The sequence below is a fragment of the Alexandromys fortis genome, unplaced genomic scaffold (assembly GCF_014885135.2).
Source record: "Alexandromys fortis isolate MF-2015 unplaced genomic scaffold, M_Fortis_MF-2015_v1.1 scaffold_146, whole genome shotgun sequence".
Lineage (NCBI taxonomy): Eukaryota > Metazoa > Chordata > Mammalia > Rodentia > Cricetidae > Alexandromys > Alexandromys fortis.
In genome coordinates, this window is record NW_026068042.1 from 1,658,150 (window position 1) to 1,674,136 (window position 15,987).

Sequence of the window (15,987 nt, forward strand, 5' to 3'; positions counted from 1 at the left end):
ACGTGCATGTCTCGCGGCCAGTGCCTGCTGTACTGCAGACACACTAGGCCGGTTCCCTTCCCTTAACCTCTTGGTCTCTTTCCCTGTTAATGCTGGTGTCCTGATGAGGACCAGGGCCAGGACAGGTGATATCAGAACTGTCTCTAATTCCAAGCTTCAAGCCCACTCAGGTCCCATGAGAATCACTGAGCTCTCCAGGTGCATGGCTCCTCAGTCTTCCGGAAGAGGGTATTTCCCTTCAGGTAACCAAACACTAAGAGTAAGTAATGCAGCGGGCACTCACTGCCTAGGAGTCCCTAGTGCGGCCTTGCTGGAAAGCACGGAGGTGTCCCAGCAACAGTGCCAGCAAGATATTCACTCACGTGTAGTCTCATTGCACTGAGAACTGTGCCAGGGCTGTGACATACCCCATGGCAGAAGCCATCTGAACCGTGACAGGCTGTGACCTTCCCTGATGGAAGGTGCTAACTACACTAAGCCTGTCTTCAAAGTGCCTCGGGCAGGGCAACGGACTCAGCAGTCTCACAAGAATTTCCCCAGAGGCTCCCTTACTTGAAAAGGAAGATTTGTGTGCACCTGCCTCCCAGTAGCAGAGACAGTTACTGTGTCAACCTCAGGTCTCGGGCCCCTTCTGACCCCATGGAGCGAGGCAACGGGGAGATGCCTTTAGCGTGGTGAGCACAGCTGTGGTTTGTGCAGGAGATGATGAGGTCAGAGGCCCTAAGAAAACACTTTTCTCCCAGAGAGGCCCTCAGCCTCTGAGGATGCTTGCAGAGCTTGGCTAAGGGAAAAATGGGCTCTGAAAACTTCTGCTCTTAGGAAAATCCTAGGAAGGTTTCAATTAATAGAGCTTGACAGCAGAGAAAATAAGCTTGTTTTATGGCAGAGACTAGGAGGCAGAAGACCCCAGGAGGCTGAGGCCTGACTAGACCCCTGCTGTTACAGGACAGTGCCTAGGTGGGGTCACCACTCAAAGCCCTGCGTCTGTTCTTTCTTGACTACAGGAACAATTAATTAATGTCAAGCCCAAAGACATAGGAGCCTCTTAAGATAAATATGACTGTTCCTAGGATAGGCCTGGGGACCGTGAGGAGGTCCAGAGCAGCCAGCAGTTTGGAACTTCACGTCTCTCAAAGGCCCACAGAGCCATGAGCCTCTCCCACCACCGCCATTTTGTCAGAAGGGAACATTTTTGGAAACCCACTTCCTGTTTTAGTTACTTCATGAAAGTAGAATTTCAGTCAGCCAGACGAGCAAACTGCATGCCTGTGTGCAGCCCTCCCCCTCCACCCGCGAGACATCCATCCACATAGACGTGAACGCTCTGTCATGTGTGTATGCACACACGTGGCCCACATGAACGCAGGCTGTCTTGAGTGGTTCTGAAAATGAGACAGGCAAATGAGCAGCTTGAGACGCTAATGTGGGGGCAGGTGGCCCAGGGGAGAGGAAGCAGGTGCCAGGGCTGCAGATGTCCAAACCCTGGCCCTCAGCCAACCCTCTCCCTCGTCAGCCACCCTTCCCCAGCCTCTGAGGGCAGGATGAGCCCCTGTGCTGACCCAGCGGGGGCAGCGGAACGAGTGAGCAGCAGCAGGAGTCTCTCCGGGCGAGGATAGGAAGTGCGACCGAAAAGAGAAGCTCCGGGACTGCTGACCACAGGCCGGTCACGGGAAGAAGGCCTGGTGTCCAGGCTGAGAACACTCGACAGAAAAGGAGAACTGGTCACTTGAGCTATTCTGGTAGGTTTTTCCAGAGCAGTGTTAACCCTGTTCTAGCTGCTGTAAGAAGAACAGACGCCCCTTGATGGAGTCGGTTCTAGGTCTGTGAAGACACTACCCGGCATGGCCAGCCGTCACCCACACCACAGTCCTAAGAAATAGATGTGCCAGTCTCTGGCACCTAAGTGAGCTCCTCCAGACACAAGCCAGGGCCTTGCCTTCAGGTACTATAATGCCTGGTTTGCAGCAGCCCTGGGTAGGAAGTCAGCCCTCCCTCCATTCCTGCTCCCGACCAATACAGGTTCAAGAGAAGCTTATTCACTTCGCTCACAGACCCAGACACCCATCTGCTCAGAACAGCGAAGTAATGGGCTGCCCAGCACTTAGGAGGGTGCAGTGTGGTCCGTTCCCCACCCCCATGCCCACTTAGGGCACACCCTGATGTTCTGCCACCTTAAAAGCTTTTACATCACGTCCCCGTGGCAAACAGCCTCCTCGCTCCCGATTTCCAAGATGCATCTCAGAGAGACACATCCTCCGGTGGCTCCCCCATCCACTCTTCCACCTTTCTCAGCTGAATCCTGCACCTCCAACCATAATGCCCGGGGGATTGTGCAGCTTCCCAGTCGCTAAGCCCTTCCAGAGTCCTCTGGGTGCCTCTCTGGCTCCAGTCCTGTGTGCCTTGCCTGCCTTCTTCCTTCACCCTTCTCCCTCACCAGAGGAGCCCAGTTCTCTCAGGATCCGCAGACCCTGTCTTTCTCCTTTACCGGGTCCGGTGCCCTCCTAGCCCCTCCCTAAACTCGAGTCCTGCCCTGGAGGCTCTAACTACATGCTCCACCACGCAGCCCAACAGTCTCCCAAGTTGTAGTGTTAAAATATATCAAAATAATAATAATAATACCATCGACTCCCATAACTGTAAGCTTTGAAATACTATTAAAATATAAGGGACTGTCATATTTAAATGCTGGCACAAAGGTTGACCCAGCTCTTAGAGCTGTGAACACTGGAAACCGGTCCCTACTCTACCTCCCCGCGCCATTCTCGATATGGTCTGTACAAGGTCAAGTACTTTTCAATACTTGCCACGTAGTAAACAGGCTCAGTGTATAAGAGAGCTGACGGATGAATGAATGAATGAGTGAATGAATGAAAGAACAAATGAACTCAGGCTTAGCCAAAAATGAATGCCTTGTTGGAGCTTTCTCTGGAGTTCTCTTTAAAGATTTATTTCCATTTTTAATTATCTGTATATTATGGGGTTTGTGCACATGTTTGTGTTGGAGTTACAGGAGGTTGTGAGCCAGCTGGCGTGGGTGCTGGGAACCAATCCCTGGTCCTCTGGGAGACTAGCCTGGGCTCTGAACTGCTGCACCATCTCTCCAGCCCCATCTCTGTGGTTTTGTAAGGTGTGATGCTGAATTGCCCTAGAAGTTAGCCGTACATCACGGGCTGACTCACCTGAGAGAATAAACCACAGAGCAATGGAAGCTGCGGACTACAGATACATGTGAACAGGAGATGAGAAGTGTCACTTTCCCCCGTTTCCCAAAGTCCCCAGCCTTCCCTTGACACCTGCAATGTCGGACCTCCCTCAGCCATGGCCCTGCTGGCCCAGTGGTCTGCCGGGTCACAGTGGAACACAGACCAGGAAAGACAATCAAGACATGGGATGTTCCACTCTTCCAGGCACCTAAGAATGAAAGTCTCAGTAGACTAGAATGTATTCCAAGCCCATTGTCATGGCCGGGGAGGGCACACTTTCATCCCACGGGGAGGGAGGACCACATTGCATGCCTGGCACGGGTGTAGGTGTTTGGATATCATGGAGAGGAAGAAACACAAAGATACCTGCACTGATGAGCATGAGAGGGGGGAAAGACAGGCTACAAAAGGTGGAGAAGTGAATGGTACAAGATGCTCAGGATGAGAGAGTGTGAGATACCCACCGAGGAGAGGAGAGGCGGGGAAGCCCTTGCCACACAAGTGTGAGCACCAGAATTTGGATCCCTGGAACTTTCATATGGTGGCTTTCCCTGCAATCTCAGCCTGGGGAAGAGTCAGTGCGAGCTGGCTAGTGAGACCAGCCGTAAGAACAAGCTCCGGGTTCTGTGTCGACGACTAAGTGGAAGGGTGACGGAGGATGATGATTCTTCACATCAACTTCACGCCTTCACATGCATGTTCTCACATGTACATGAGCACCCACATGTGTGCCCACACACATACAAAACACTTAGGCACACATGCACACACACACGCACACACACATACATACACGCATGCACATGCAAACACGCAAACAGAAAGAGAAAACCAAATCAACAAAGTTGTCCTTAAACTGGAAGAGGTTTGACAGCCTGATTTGCGTCAAGCTCGCAGCTGCCTCAATTGACTGCAGAGAGAGATTAAAGCCTCCCACGCTCCCTCTGGGGCAGATGTGGTAAGTCTGATTGTGAAATTCGGTTAGGTGCCTTCTGCGGGGCCTGCCTCTTCCTACACTCCTCAAAACCAGTATCTCGGAGCTGATTGCCTGGTTTTGCCTCCCCAGCAGCAGGACCCAGGCGAGCCTGTGGGCGGGGAGCCAGAGGTTGGTTCTATGCGCTGATGCAACACGTGAGGTAGCCTAAGATGGGCTGCCGCTGGCCTCCCAAATCACACCCCTGCATCTGCGAATGGGAGCGTGTGAAGGCTCGACGCTGTCGCCCAGACCAAGACCCAGACATGCCGTGTCACCAGTGACTCCACTTTTCCCATTATGCTGGCTAGTTTTATGTCAAGCAAGCTAGAGTCATCTGCGAGGAGAGGGTCTCCGCTGACAAAATACCTCCGTAAGACTGAGCTATCAATAAGCCACCGTTGTGGGTGGTGCAAACCCTGGGCTGGTGGTCCTGGGTCCTATAAGCAAGCCAGCTGAGCAAGCCATGATGAACAAGCCAGTGAGGGGCATTCCTTCACAGCCTCTGCATCAGCTCCTGCCTCCAGGGGTCCTGCCCTGTTTGAGCTGCTGCCCTGACTCCCTTCAGTGATGGACTTTGATGTGGAAGTGTAAGCCAACGAAAGCCTTTCCCCTCCAAGTCGCTTAGCTTCATCCCAGCGATAGTAACCCTAACCAGCACAGAAATCGGTAGCAGGAGTGAGGTATTGCTACCACCGCCCTGACCATGGAGTTCTGGGGGGGGATTGTAGAAGGACCTTGGAACTTTGGGCTAGAAAAGCCACTGGGCCTCCAAAGCTTGGTGAGCTATTCTGTGGGAGCTTGGAAGACGGGGGTTGCTGAGAGATGCAGACGATGGAGGCCTGGCTTGAGAGGCTCCAAAGGAAAGTTTGAGACAAGCATCTTGGTTCCTTGGGCAGAGGGGGGAGCAACGCAGCACTCCTATCACCGCGAATGTTCCAATCGTAGGGACTCAAGCCTTCCGGAGCCCCGTGATAGGCGCTGGGCTTGGGGGTGAAGAGAAGGGCTGCTGAGTCTATTTCCACAGTATGTAACAGAACAGCGCCACCCAGTCCTACAGCTGCCACACACAACATTAAGGTCCTGTAGGGACTTTCCAAGGCCACGGCATGAGGTCCCCTTCGTGTCATGTGCCCACATTCCTAGATTTGACTACACCTACCCTTAGCTTCAAACACAGCCCCGGAGCGGCTCCACCTGGCAAACGGGACCCTCCCACCCCTGAGCTGATCTTCCCACCGGTTGTTCCTGCTCCTAGAGTCACTAGTTCCCTCTCCTCGGCCACCATTGCAGGGTTCAGGCTACAACTCACTTCCTAGTAGACCTTGGGGACTCCACTGCCCAAGTGTCCTTAGGCCTCACACTTCCCGCCTCTACAAACATCACACTTGCAGAGCTTTGAAAGACGCTTCCCTGCTTTGTTCACGAGGTGGATGTCTCTCTCCACGGCTTTTCACGATGCCTGGCACTGAGCAGGCGCTCTGCAATGACTGGGCACTCCATAAGAACAGACACACACAGGGCAGGTGTGCAGGGGGATGGCTGGCTGGCTCCTGAGCACTGCTTGAACCCAGCTCTACTCAGGGCCTTGGCTTCCTGTCTGGGCCACAAGGATAGATCTGTTCTCTGTGGTCCTCCCCACGCCTGAAGTCTTCAAGGCCACCCGACTCAGTTAGATGCTCAGAGCGCGATGCTAGTGACACCAGATGCACAAGGCCAGCAGACAGCTGGGCTTCTCCCAGGGCTGTCTTCAGCGCTGGGGACAGAGAAGAATGGTGTGTGTTCCTTCCCAGGGGACCTCAACCCTGAAGCCAGCTTTCCAATGCTGGTGCCACTTCCCACTTCCTCGCTAAGTCCCTTCTCCCACCAGGATGTTCTGGGGGAAGAAACGGCAGAATGAATGACACAGACAGAAGCCACAGTCATTCCTCACAGAGCCAGGCCAGCTTGGCAGACTCAAGCCAGAGGAACCCACCTCTGAATCACTTCTCACCCATCCTAAAGAGGAAGGCCACCAGCCGCTCCCTCCTGGGAAGAGAGCCTTGGAAGTGGTGCATCTTCCAGGCTGTTGTTTGCAAACAGTTCACGGCTACTGGCCCTGGAGAGTCTAGCTTCTAGAGACAGAACCTCCAGACCTGGCATCCTATAAGCTACAGCTGTCTGGAGAGGCGTTCTATCTGGAGGGCGAGTGCGGTGGATTGAATGAGATTGGCCTTCTTAGGTGCATCTGCTTGAATGTCTAGTTCCCAGCTGGGGAACGGTTTGAGAAGGATTAGGAGGTGTGTCCTTGTTGCAGGAAGTGTGTTACTGGGGGATTTCAAAAGCCCATGGTAACCAAACGGCACACTGCCTCTGCCCACACACTGGACGCAGACTCTCTCTCTCTCTCTCTCTCTCTCTCTCTCTCTCTCTCTGCGCAAGCATACTTGCATGTGCCTTCCACCTATGGACCAGGATGTAAATTCTCAGCTACTGATCCAGCTCCATGCCTGCCTGCCTTCATGCTACCGTGCTTCTCATATGATGATCACGTACTAACCCTCTGAAACTGCAAGCTACCCCACCCCTCCCAGTTAAATGCTTTTCTGGTCTAAGTTGCCTTGGTCATGGTGTCTCTTCACAGCAATAGAGCAGTAACTAAGACAGTGAGGTTATAAACTTTATAAACTAAAATTAGTTCCAATATCAACAAATTAGATGGTTTCTCTTTAGAATGACAGGCACAGGCCTGTAATCATAGCTACTCAGATGCCGTGGCCTGTCAGGAGTGAGTTCAAGGCCAACCTGGACAACCTAGTGCGCTACTGTCTCAAAAGACAGTACAAGGGCTGGTCATACGTCTCGGTAGTAAGGTTCTTGCCCAACATGGACCATATCCTAGATTAAATCCCCAGCACTAGAAGGCAACAAAGAATCCAAATGTCCAATCGTGGGAGAAGTCTCTATGAGAAGAAGGGTCCTCCAGGTCTCAGAGACAGAAGAACAAGGGTCGTCAAGCTGAGGCCCGGAGCACTCCCAGCAGCGAACAGGAGACAAAGGAGACAGGGAAGCACAGCCCTTAGACCCCTAGTGAACAGTGCAGGCATTGGAAGCAGGACGGGACATCCTCTGCTGGCCCCGGCCCCTCACTTCCAACAGCCTTGCCGAGAATCCAGACTCTTTCACGGGACTTACTGCCTTTAGTAGCCCTTTAGAAAGACAGAGAAGTAACTTCAGATCCCCACCTGGCCACCGGTCTCACATCCATCCTTCGCGAGTTGCACGGGACCTAAAGGCCACCCTGACAAAAGACCAACACCTGGGAGAAGTCAGAAACTTCCTACACAGAATGCCTGCCGGCTACCGGAGGGTCACACACAATCACAGACGGGATCTACCTGATGAACGGCCACTCGTCTACTAATCCATTGCTGGGCTCTGACAACACCAGCGTCACCTTGGGGAGCACACTCATGACTTATTCATGGCGGAAACCATCGACAGAAGGACAAATGTTTACATCTACTTTGAATATTGGCCTGCTCAAACAGTTCTCTTTAGAATTGGTTAACGTTTCTTAAAAAAAAAAATTACTAATATCTGGTCAGCCCTAGGCACCAGTTGGGGAGCTGAAATCGTCCCTCGGATCTAGTATGAATCAGGACAGTCTGGGTAGTTCCCAAATCGAGGCAACAGGCGGCTGTGACCATATCAGGAGGGAAAGCTCATGGCAAAAGCAGAGGGGCAGAAGGTACCTGATTCTTGTCCTCCATTTTCTTGAAATCTTCACACGCTAGCCAAAACAAGACATTTTCTTCACTGAATTCCTTTTTCAAAAATTCCTATGGATAAAGAAGGGGGAAGGGAATCATACGGTGCTCGGCGCTGAGAAAACCCGAGTTTCCTTTAGAAGATGACAAGGCAAAAGCGGACAGAGGAGCCTGGTTTAATCATCCCTCGAAAAAAAAAACTCCACCCGGAAAAACAAAGAACGTGTTTAATGTTGAATTCCTTACGCCTTTCACCTTAATGGTTTTGACACTGCAAGGCGGAATGGAAACGAAGCGGGGAACCTATTCGCGTTTCTCAGCCGACAATAAATTACCAAAAAGTAAATTAAAGTGGAAGATATATCGGCCCTTCCAGACACTGTTTAAACAAAGTGCATTCCTCCAGAGCCAGGCCCTTTTTTTTTTTTAAACAAAAGAAAAGGAAACATATTAAGCCTGTCCAAATCACAGTGATGGAGACCATTTGAAGTTGGAGGTGCACTGTCCTGGGACTGCTGGTCAAGTCAGCACATGGTCAGTTGTGGCTGCATCCAAACCTCCCTGGCATTTAGATGATGCTTACAGTTCTCCTCCCTGCCCCAGGAGCTCCACGGAGACCAGAGGCATCTCGGCCCTTCACTTAAAAAGCCAAGTTAGCAAGGGTCAGTACTGGAATTCACATGTGACCTTCCAAAGGACAGCAGCAGTCATAGTGGCAGGGAAAGTTATTTCTTGACAGCATCAGTCCTTCCTATCCATCAGCCCTTCCCTGTCCATCACTCCTTCCCTGTCCATCAGCCCTTTCTGTCAATCACCAGCCCTTCCTGTCCATCATCAGCCCTTCCCTGTCCATCAGCCTTTCCCTGTCCATTATAGCCCTCCTTTGGGAGATTCCCTCCCCCTGTTTCATTTTGTCAGCTACCACCCAGCCTCTCTCACCAGTACTGATGCATCCAGAGAGGCTCTGAGACTGGAAAGAACGAACCTTCATGCCCGAGAAACCCAGATCATCCCTGCCAGTCCTGGTAATCCTTCCAGAACCCACACTGGTAGAGCATCCTCCCCTACCACTCCACTCTCCCCACTCCTGATATATGAAAACCAGAGACAGGCTTCACGTCCCTTTGGAAGTCCAAGGTGGTCATGAAAGATGAGCAGTTCTTAGTCTCTAGCTGGAGCAGACAGTGATAACCATTGTCCTGGTCCCTGTGCCCCCACCCCCATCATACGCACATCTAAGTTTCTCCTATTGCGTCAGTTCCAACGAACAATGAAAAGACAAACCCTGAATCTCTTCACGCCTTCTGGGTCTTCCAGAAGATTCTCCAAGGAGGTTGCCCACTTGGCCGTACTCTTGAGGCCTTGGTGGCTGCTGCTGGAGCTCCCGTCACCATCATGGATATCTACGAGACACGGTTCAGACAAGGTCACCACCCAAAGAGTGTCCGGTGCAGACGGCGCACGTGAGGCTATCACGGTCAATCTGTACTGCAGGTCACCACCGCTGTCACCAAACCAGCGTGTGCTAGAGACAGTCACAGAAGACTCTACGGAGGTAGGTGGGACCACTATTCCCTCTGTGGTTCAGGGAAAAAAGGTTAAGACAAAAAAAAAAAAATGAGGCTCAGAGCAAGGGACTTGCCATTTCTGTTACATCCTGTGACATCCCGGTTTGTCTGTCCACTGGCCCTTGCATCTGTCTGCAACCCACCACCCACGGACCCGTGACCCAGCATCGATTCCTTCCTCTCCCCTTTTGCAGTATGGTGACTCCATGGATCTGAAAGCTCCAATACAGCAGCGTGTTTCTTCCGTGGTACATAAGGAAGAGTGTGAAGCAGGGACAGGGTGAGGACGATCACACCCAGAGGTGTCAAGAGACGCAGGCATCAAGATAAACATCTTCATGCATTTTTTTAATTCAAAATTAATGCTCAGAGAATCCAGAATGGGTCTAGGTATGTATGTGTGGGGTAGAAAGCCTGCCTAGCATGTGCAGGGTCCCAGGCTCTATCCCGAGTCCCAGAACAAAGAAAATCCATGATAAGCAAATGCCAACATTTTAAATAACGCAGCAACAGTCCCCATGTTTCCTTTCATCTGGACCCCAAGCATAGTTTTGCATCATACTTCACCAGTTTTTATTTAAAGTTCTAATGTTGAGTTCATCGCGAAGGGCTCTGCATTAGTTCCGTTTAGTTTCTTTTCAAAAAAATATGTCATATCGCTAAAAACATAGCTGGGGATGTGGCGCAGTTGGGAGAATGCTTGCCCCGCACTCACACGTTCCTTCCTTAGCTACACAAAGCAGCCATGGTAGCACCTGCCTGGGATCCTAGCCCTGGGGAGGTACAGAGATCAGGAGTTCAGTCATCCTTGGCCCCATCGTGAGTTCAAAGCCGTTTTGAGAAATATGAGTCGCTGTCATGAATGAATGAATGAATGACCTATCACGGACCCCGAGGCAGCCCCCTAACCTGGTGGTGCACAGGGTGAATGGGTGACTACGTGGAACATTTTACATGAACAGGGTTGACGTTTAACATCCTCTTACCAAAGAAAGAGTGACAGAGGGTCTCAGACTATCAGACTGGGGCCACTCGGCTGAAGGAGGAAGCAATGCATAAAACACGTCTATGGCCCTGGCTCAGTCCTAGAATCACGGGAATCATGGGAAATCTGCCAGCATGCACTTTGGTTGGGTCCAAGTTCAAAGCCCAGCTTGACTGGCTTGAAACACAGAAGGTTGTGGTAAAATTCGTGCGTGCACTGCAGAGGAGCCTCTGAGCTCAAGGTCATCTGGGGATTCAAGACCGCATATGTTCTCCGCAGCAGGCAGAAAGATTTTACATGTTCCCAACACAAAGGAATGAGGCGACTCTGAAGTGGTAGATACGACAACTACCCTCACCCGATCCTGATACGACATTGGTTTAAATGTCTCACCATACCTACCAAATATATAGAATTATTATGTCTCTATAGAAGAATGAAAATACCACTGTGCATAAAACCCAAGTCCAAATGGATCAAAGACCTTACCATAAAGCCAGTCACACTGAACCTCATAGAAGAAAAAGTGGGAAGTACACTTGAACTCATTGGCACAGGGAATCACTTCCTAAATATAACCCCAGTAGGACAGACATTGAGAGAAACAATTAATAAATGGAACCTCCTGAAACTGTAAAAGCTTCTGTAAAGCAAAGAACATGGTCAACAAGAAAAAATGACAGCCTACAGAATGGAACAATGTCTTCACCAACCCCACATCAGACAGAGGTCTGATCTCCAAAATATACAAAGAACTCAAGAAATTGGTCATCAAAAGAACAAATAATCCAATAAAAAAATGGAATACAGACCTAAACAGAGAACTCTCAACAGAGGAATCTAAAATGGCTGAAAGACACTTAAGGAAATGTTCGAGAAATGCAAATCAAAACAACTCTGAGATTCCATCTTACACCTATAAGAACGGCCAAGATCAAAAACACTGATGACAACTTATGCTGGAGAGGTTATGGGGAAAAGGGAACACTTCTGCATTGCTGGTGGGAGTGCAAGCTGGTACAGCCCCTTTGGATATCAGTGGGGCGATTTGTCAGGAAATTAGGAAACAACCTTCCTCAAGACCCAGTAATACCACTTTTGGGTATATATCCAAAGGATGCTCAATCGTGCCACAAGGACATGTGCTCAACTATGTTCATAGCAACAGTGTTTGTCATTGCCAGAACCTGGAAACAACCTAAATGCCCCTCGACCCAAGAACTGATAAGGTAAATGTGGTATATTTATACAATGGAGTACTACACAGCGGAAAAAAATAACACCTTGAAATTTGCAGGCAAATAGATGGATCTAGAAAACATCACTTTGAGTGAGGTAATTCAGCCCCATAAAGACAATTATCATATACACTCATAAGTGTTTTTTAAACATAAAGCAAAGAAAAACAGCCTACAAATCACAATCCCAGAGAACTTAGACAACAATAAGGACCCTAGGAGAGATATACATGGATCTAATCTACATGGTAAGTAGAAAAAGACAAGATCTCCTGAGTAAATCGGAAGCATGGGGACCATGGGAGAGAGTTGAAGGGAGGGAGAGGCAGGGAGGGAAGCAGAGAAAAATATAGAGCTCAATAAAAATCAATAAAAAAGAAAAATCCCTAAATAAAATAAGTTTAATTACAAAAAAAAAAAGAATTATTATGTCTCCGTTGGGCGGACAAAAAATAGGAAGTGCACCTGAGAGCAGCACTCTGTCCCTTTCTCCCCTTTCTGGAAAGAACAAGCTACCGGGGAACTGTGTTCACAGCTAGCACAACACTAGAGACAAGGTTATATTAGAAAAAAAAATAAAACAACTTGAATCTAGGAGTCTAGGAGAAAGTAAAGTGTCAATTAAGAGACCAGCAAAGTAAATTACTTTTAAAGCATGATTGAAAAAAAAAATCTTATACCTTATTAATCGCTAAAAATAGCTGAAATGCTTTTTTAAGAAAATTCATATCAGAATACTCTAAACTTGGGCCCAAAGAGTTGGCTTGGCTGGTGAAGTGCCTCCCGTACAAGTGTGAGGACCAGGGTTCGATTCCCAGCACCCATATGTGAGCCCCAGGCCACTGAGAGACTCTGCCTCAATAACAAAGTGGAGGAACAACACTCAAAGTTGTCCACTGGCTTCAACACATATGTACATACACTTACATGCATATCTGCACACACACACACGTGCACACACACACACAGAGAACACTAGACTTACTAGTTGACAGCTGCTATTCGTTTAGGGTGCAAAACAACACATCCTAAACTTGATTTTGCCTGGCATTTTGAGAGAGGGTCCCACTATGTAGCCTATACTAGCCTGGAACTCACAGACTTCTGCCTTGGTCTTTCCAGGGCTGGAGTTGCCTGTCTGAACACCACACGAAGCTCCACACCTTAACCTCTTAATTTTCTGGGGCTCCATCTCCTGCACCCCTAGAAAACAGCATCAGACAGTGTGCCGATGCTTGCCGTCATGACAGATACTCATAATAGTGTGAGAAATTATTTGTGGCAGCCTCGTTCCTCTCCCCATCAAAGCCAGTTCCCCAGAACACCTACCAAACACCCTGCTGACTTCCCGAAGGGACTCTCTCTAGCACGTAGGTAAGAAATGAGTTCCTGGCTCCTATCCGTCACGGAATGACAAACTCTGGACGCAGTTTCTCCCCACATATCAGATTTTTAATCATCATTATAAGCAGTTTCCTGAAGCAGGCTCATTCCGCCAAGCATCACGGTCGCCTGCCTTCTGTCTTCTGCCTCGAGAACACGGCTTGAGTGTTGACTCCACTGCCCTGGCAGATCCTCATGAGCAAATAAACAGCAGGACACGAGCCCTGTTCTAGGAGCAACCTCGGGACGCCACAAGTTCTCTTCCATGTTTTCAGCTGTGGCCTGAAATGATGCCATAATTCTTGGTGCTCTCTTAAACATTCAACCGCACTGTGCTAGGGGGCTCACCGCCCTGCCCTCTGGCAAGTGAATGCACTTGGTGGGTTGCTCTCTGGCCACTGAAAGCTGGCCCTACTGCTGGGGAAATGCCAACACCCCTTCACTGCTGATGCTACCCCAGGTCTGTGGATTAGCTTTTAGCTGAACAAAAAGTGAGGTGGCCCCTTTGGTACCTGCGGCCAAACCCTAGCACCCACATACAGCAATACCTATATAAGCCCAGTGCTAGGGAGGCAGAGGTAGGAGGACTCGGTGGCTTACCCACAAGGCAGTAAAGCCAATCACAGAACCCCAAGTTCAGTGAGAAACCATGTCCCCAAATAACAAGGAGGAAGACACATGACATCAGTCTCTGGCTTCCACACATACGTTGTGCTCATGCACACATACACAGAATGCATGTGCACACGCACACACATAAACACAGAGGTGTACAACTCAAGGTCCACTATTCAGACTTCCTCCTTAGACTAGAAACAGACGTGCAAGAAAACAACTTGTCCTGGATGACACGTTTACAGAATCACCACATGGAACCAGCGGGACCTATCTATCCCCATCAGGACTGCTTCCATATGACTCCAGAGTCCTTGGAACACAGGGAACGGTAGCCTCTCACAGGTAAGCTCCAGGACTCTCATCTTCCTCGCGTCAAGACATAACAATAATACTGGGTGGTGTGAGGAGACACTTAGAAAGGTATTCTCAAAAGTCCTGGTTCCTGGTGTTTTGACTTCAGAACTTCGTGTGTGTTTAATTATGTGTATGTATGGGAGGCGTATGCGCACATGAGTGCAGTGCCCAAGGAGGCCAGAAGAGGGCACCAGAGCTGGAGTTCCCGGTGGTTGTGAGCTGACGGACAGGCAGGCTGAGAACCAAACTCAAGTCCTCCCAGAACGGTCTGCGCTCTTAGCTGCTGAGCCTCGTTAGGACTTCAGTTCTCTTAACTACAAGAACGCCTTCCCTCTGGTCCACCTCTGCCACTGGAACTTTCCCACAGGCTTCTTCTCCCAGCTCCTGTCATGTGTTTTCACTTTCCTTGGATATTGGTTTGGATCTTTTCCAGGACTTCAGATAGACTTTAAGGGGTTTTGTTGTTTGTTTTTCAATACCGGGGATTGACTCCAGGACCTCGCACATGCCAGGCAAGTGTTCTACCACTAAACTGTGTTCCCACCCACCACCTCTCCCTCCCCACTCCTCCCCCTCCCTCTCTTCTTCTTCCTTCAGAGAAACGGTTGCCCGGGTTGCCCTTGAACTCACTCTGTAGCCCAGATAGGTACTGAGCTTGGCAGTTATCCCTCCTCAGCCTCTTGAGGAACTAGGATTATAGGTCCATGCCTATAATCCTGACTTTCAGGTCAGATAAAGATTTTTGTTGTTGTTACAACAGATCTCCAACATCTGCAAACACAACTCACTTAATGGCATCTATATTTTGTCTATCTTTTCATTTCTGTAACAACATGCCTGAGGTTTTATAAAAACAGGAGGTTTGTTTTGGCTCATGGATTCAGCTCCCAGAGGCCCCAGGTCTAAACAGCACATCTGGGTAACGTTCCTTCCACTTTCCTAAGACCTCACAATGGGAACTGGACTTCAAGACAGGAACTTTGAGACAGAATCAAACTGCACCCAGATCACGGCAAGCCATCACCCCCAGGCTCCCGTAGGACAGATCACCAGCCCGCTCCATCTGGTGTCACCCGTAAAGACACCCTGAAGTCACTGTAGTTCTTTGACTCAGTGTCCCTGCTCAGAAGACTTAATCTACGTTTTGGTATAGACTGAGATGGGATCCTACGCTATCTCAGTTCACTTTAAATATGCTATTTCACCTCGTAACACACAAGAGAAAGAACAGCTTTTCTCAAAAGCAAGCAAGCTTACTTCTAAGCTTAAGAACATGGTGGCACATGTCTGGAACCTGACACTTGGAGGCAGTGGCAGGAGGATCTCTGGACGTTCCAGGCCAGGCTGACCCACATAGGGAGGTCCAGACCAGCCATGGCTATGTGGGGAGACCCTCTCATAATACTACAATGACCGATACTAATAATGACAATAAAAACAGAAGAAAGTCAAGCAACACCAAGATTTCACAGCCGCCCAAACCTTGTCCTAAAATCCTCAAAATTCAGGTACTCTCTCATTCATATGGGTGGATGCGTGCATACGTGCCTGTGTGTGTGTGTGTGTGTGTGTGTGTGTGCTGTGCACTCGCCAGAGATCCATCTCCAGTGTCAGTGTCAGCCACTCTCCACCTTGCTTTTTGAGTCTGAGTTTCTCACTTTTACCCAGACCTGGCTGGTTCTGCCAGACTAGCTGACCATAAACTCAAGGGATCCTCTTGTCTCCGCCCCCCTCCCCAGGACTGGGATTACAATAGCAAACTACACTGGCTTCTTCTTCTTCTTCTTCTTCTTCTTCTTCTTCTTCTTCTTCTTCTTCTTCTTCTTCTTCTTCTTCTTCTTCTTCTTCTTCTTCTTCTTCTCCTTCTCCTTCTCCTTCTCCTCCTCCTCCTCCTCCTCCTCCTCCTCCTCCTCCTC

The 15,987-nt window shown here is 49.6% G+C and overlaps 1 protein-coding gene across 2 annotated transcripts in view; it reads right to left on the reverse strand.

The window, feature by feature from the left end:
* The window catches only part of Rgs10 (regulator of G protein signaling 10), a 37,578-nt gene that overhangs the window by 13,285 nt on the left and 8,306 nt on the right, over positions 1 to 15,987 (reverse strand). For both annotated transcript variants that reach the window (XM_050166072.1, XM_050166073.1), the window contains exons 2-3: positions 9,210 to 9,328; positions 7,911 to 7,997 (exon numbers count right to left, since the gene is read on the reverse strand). In XM_050166072.1, coding sequence (XP_050022029.1) covers positions 7,911 to 7,997; positions 9,210 to 9,328 — 206 coding nt within the window. The remainder of the gene's footprint in view (positions 1 to 7,910; positions 7,998 to 9,209; positions 9,329 to 15,987) is intronic.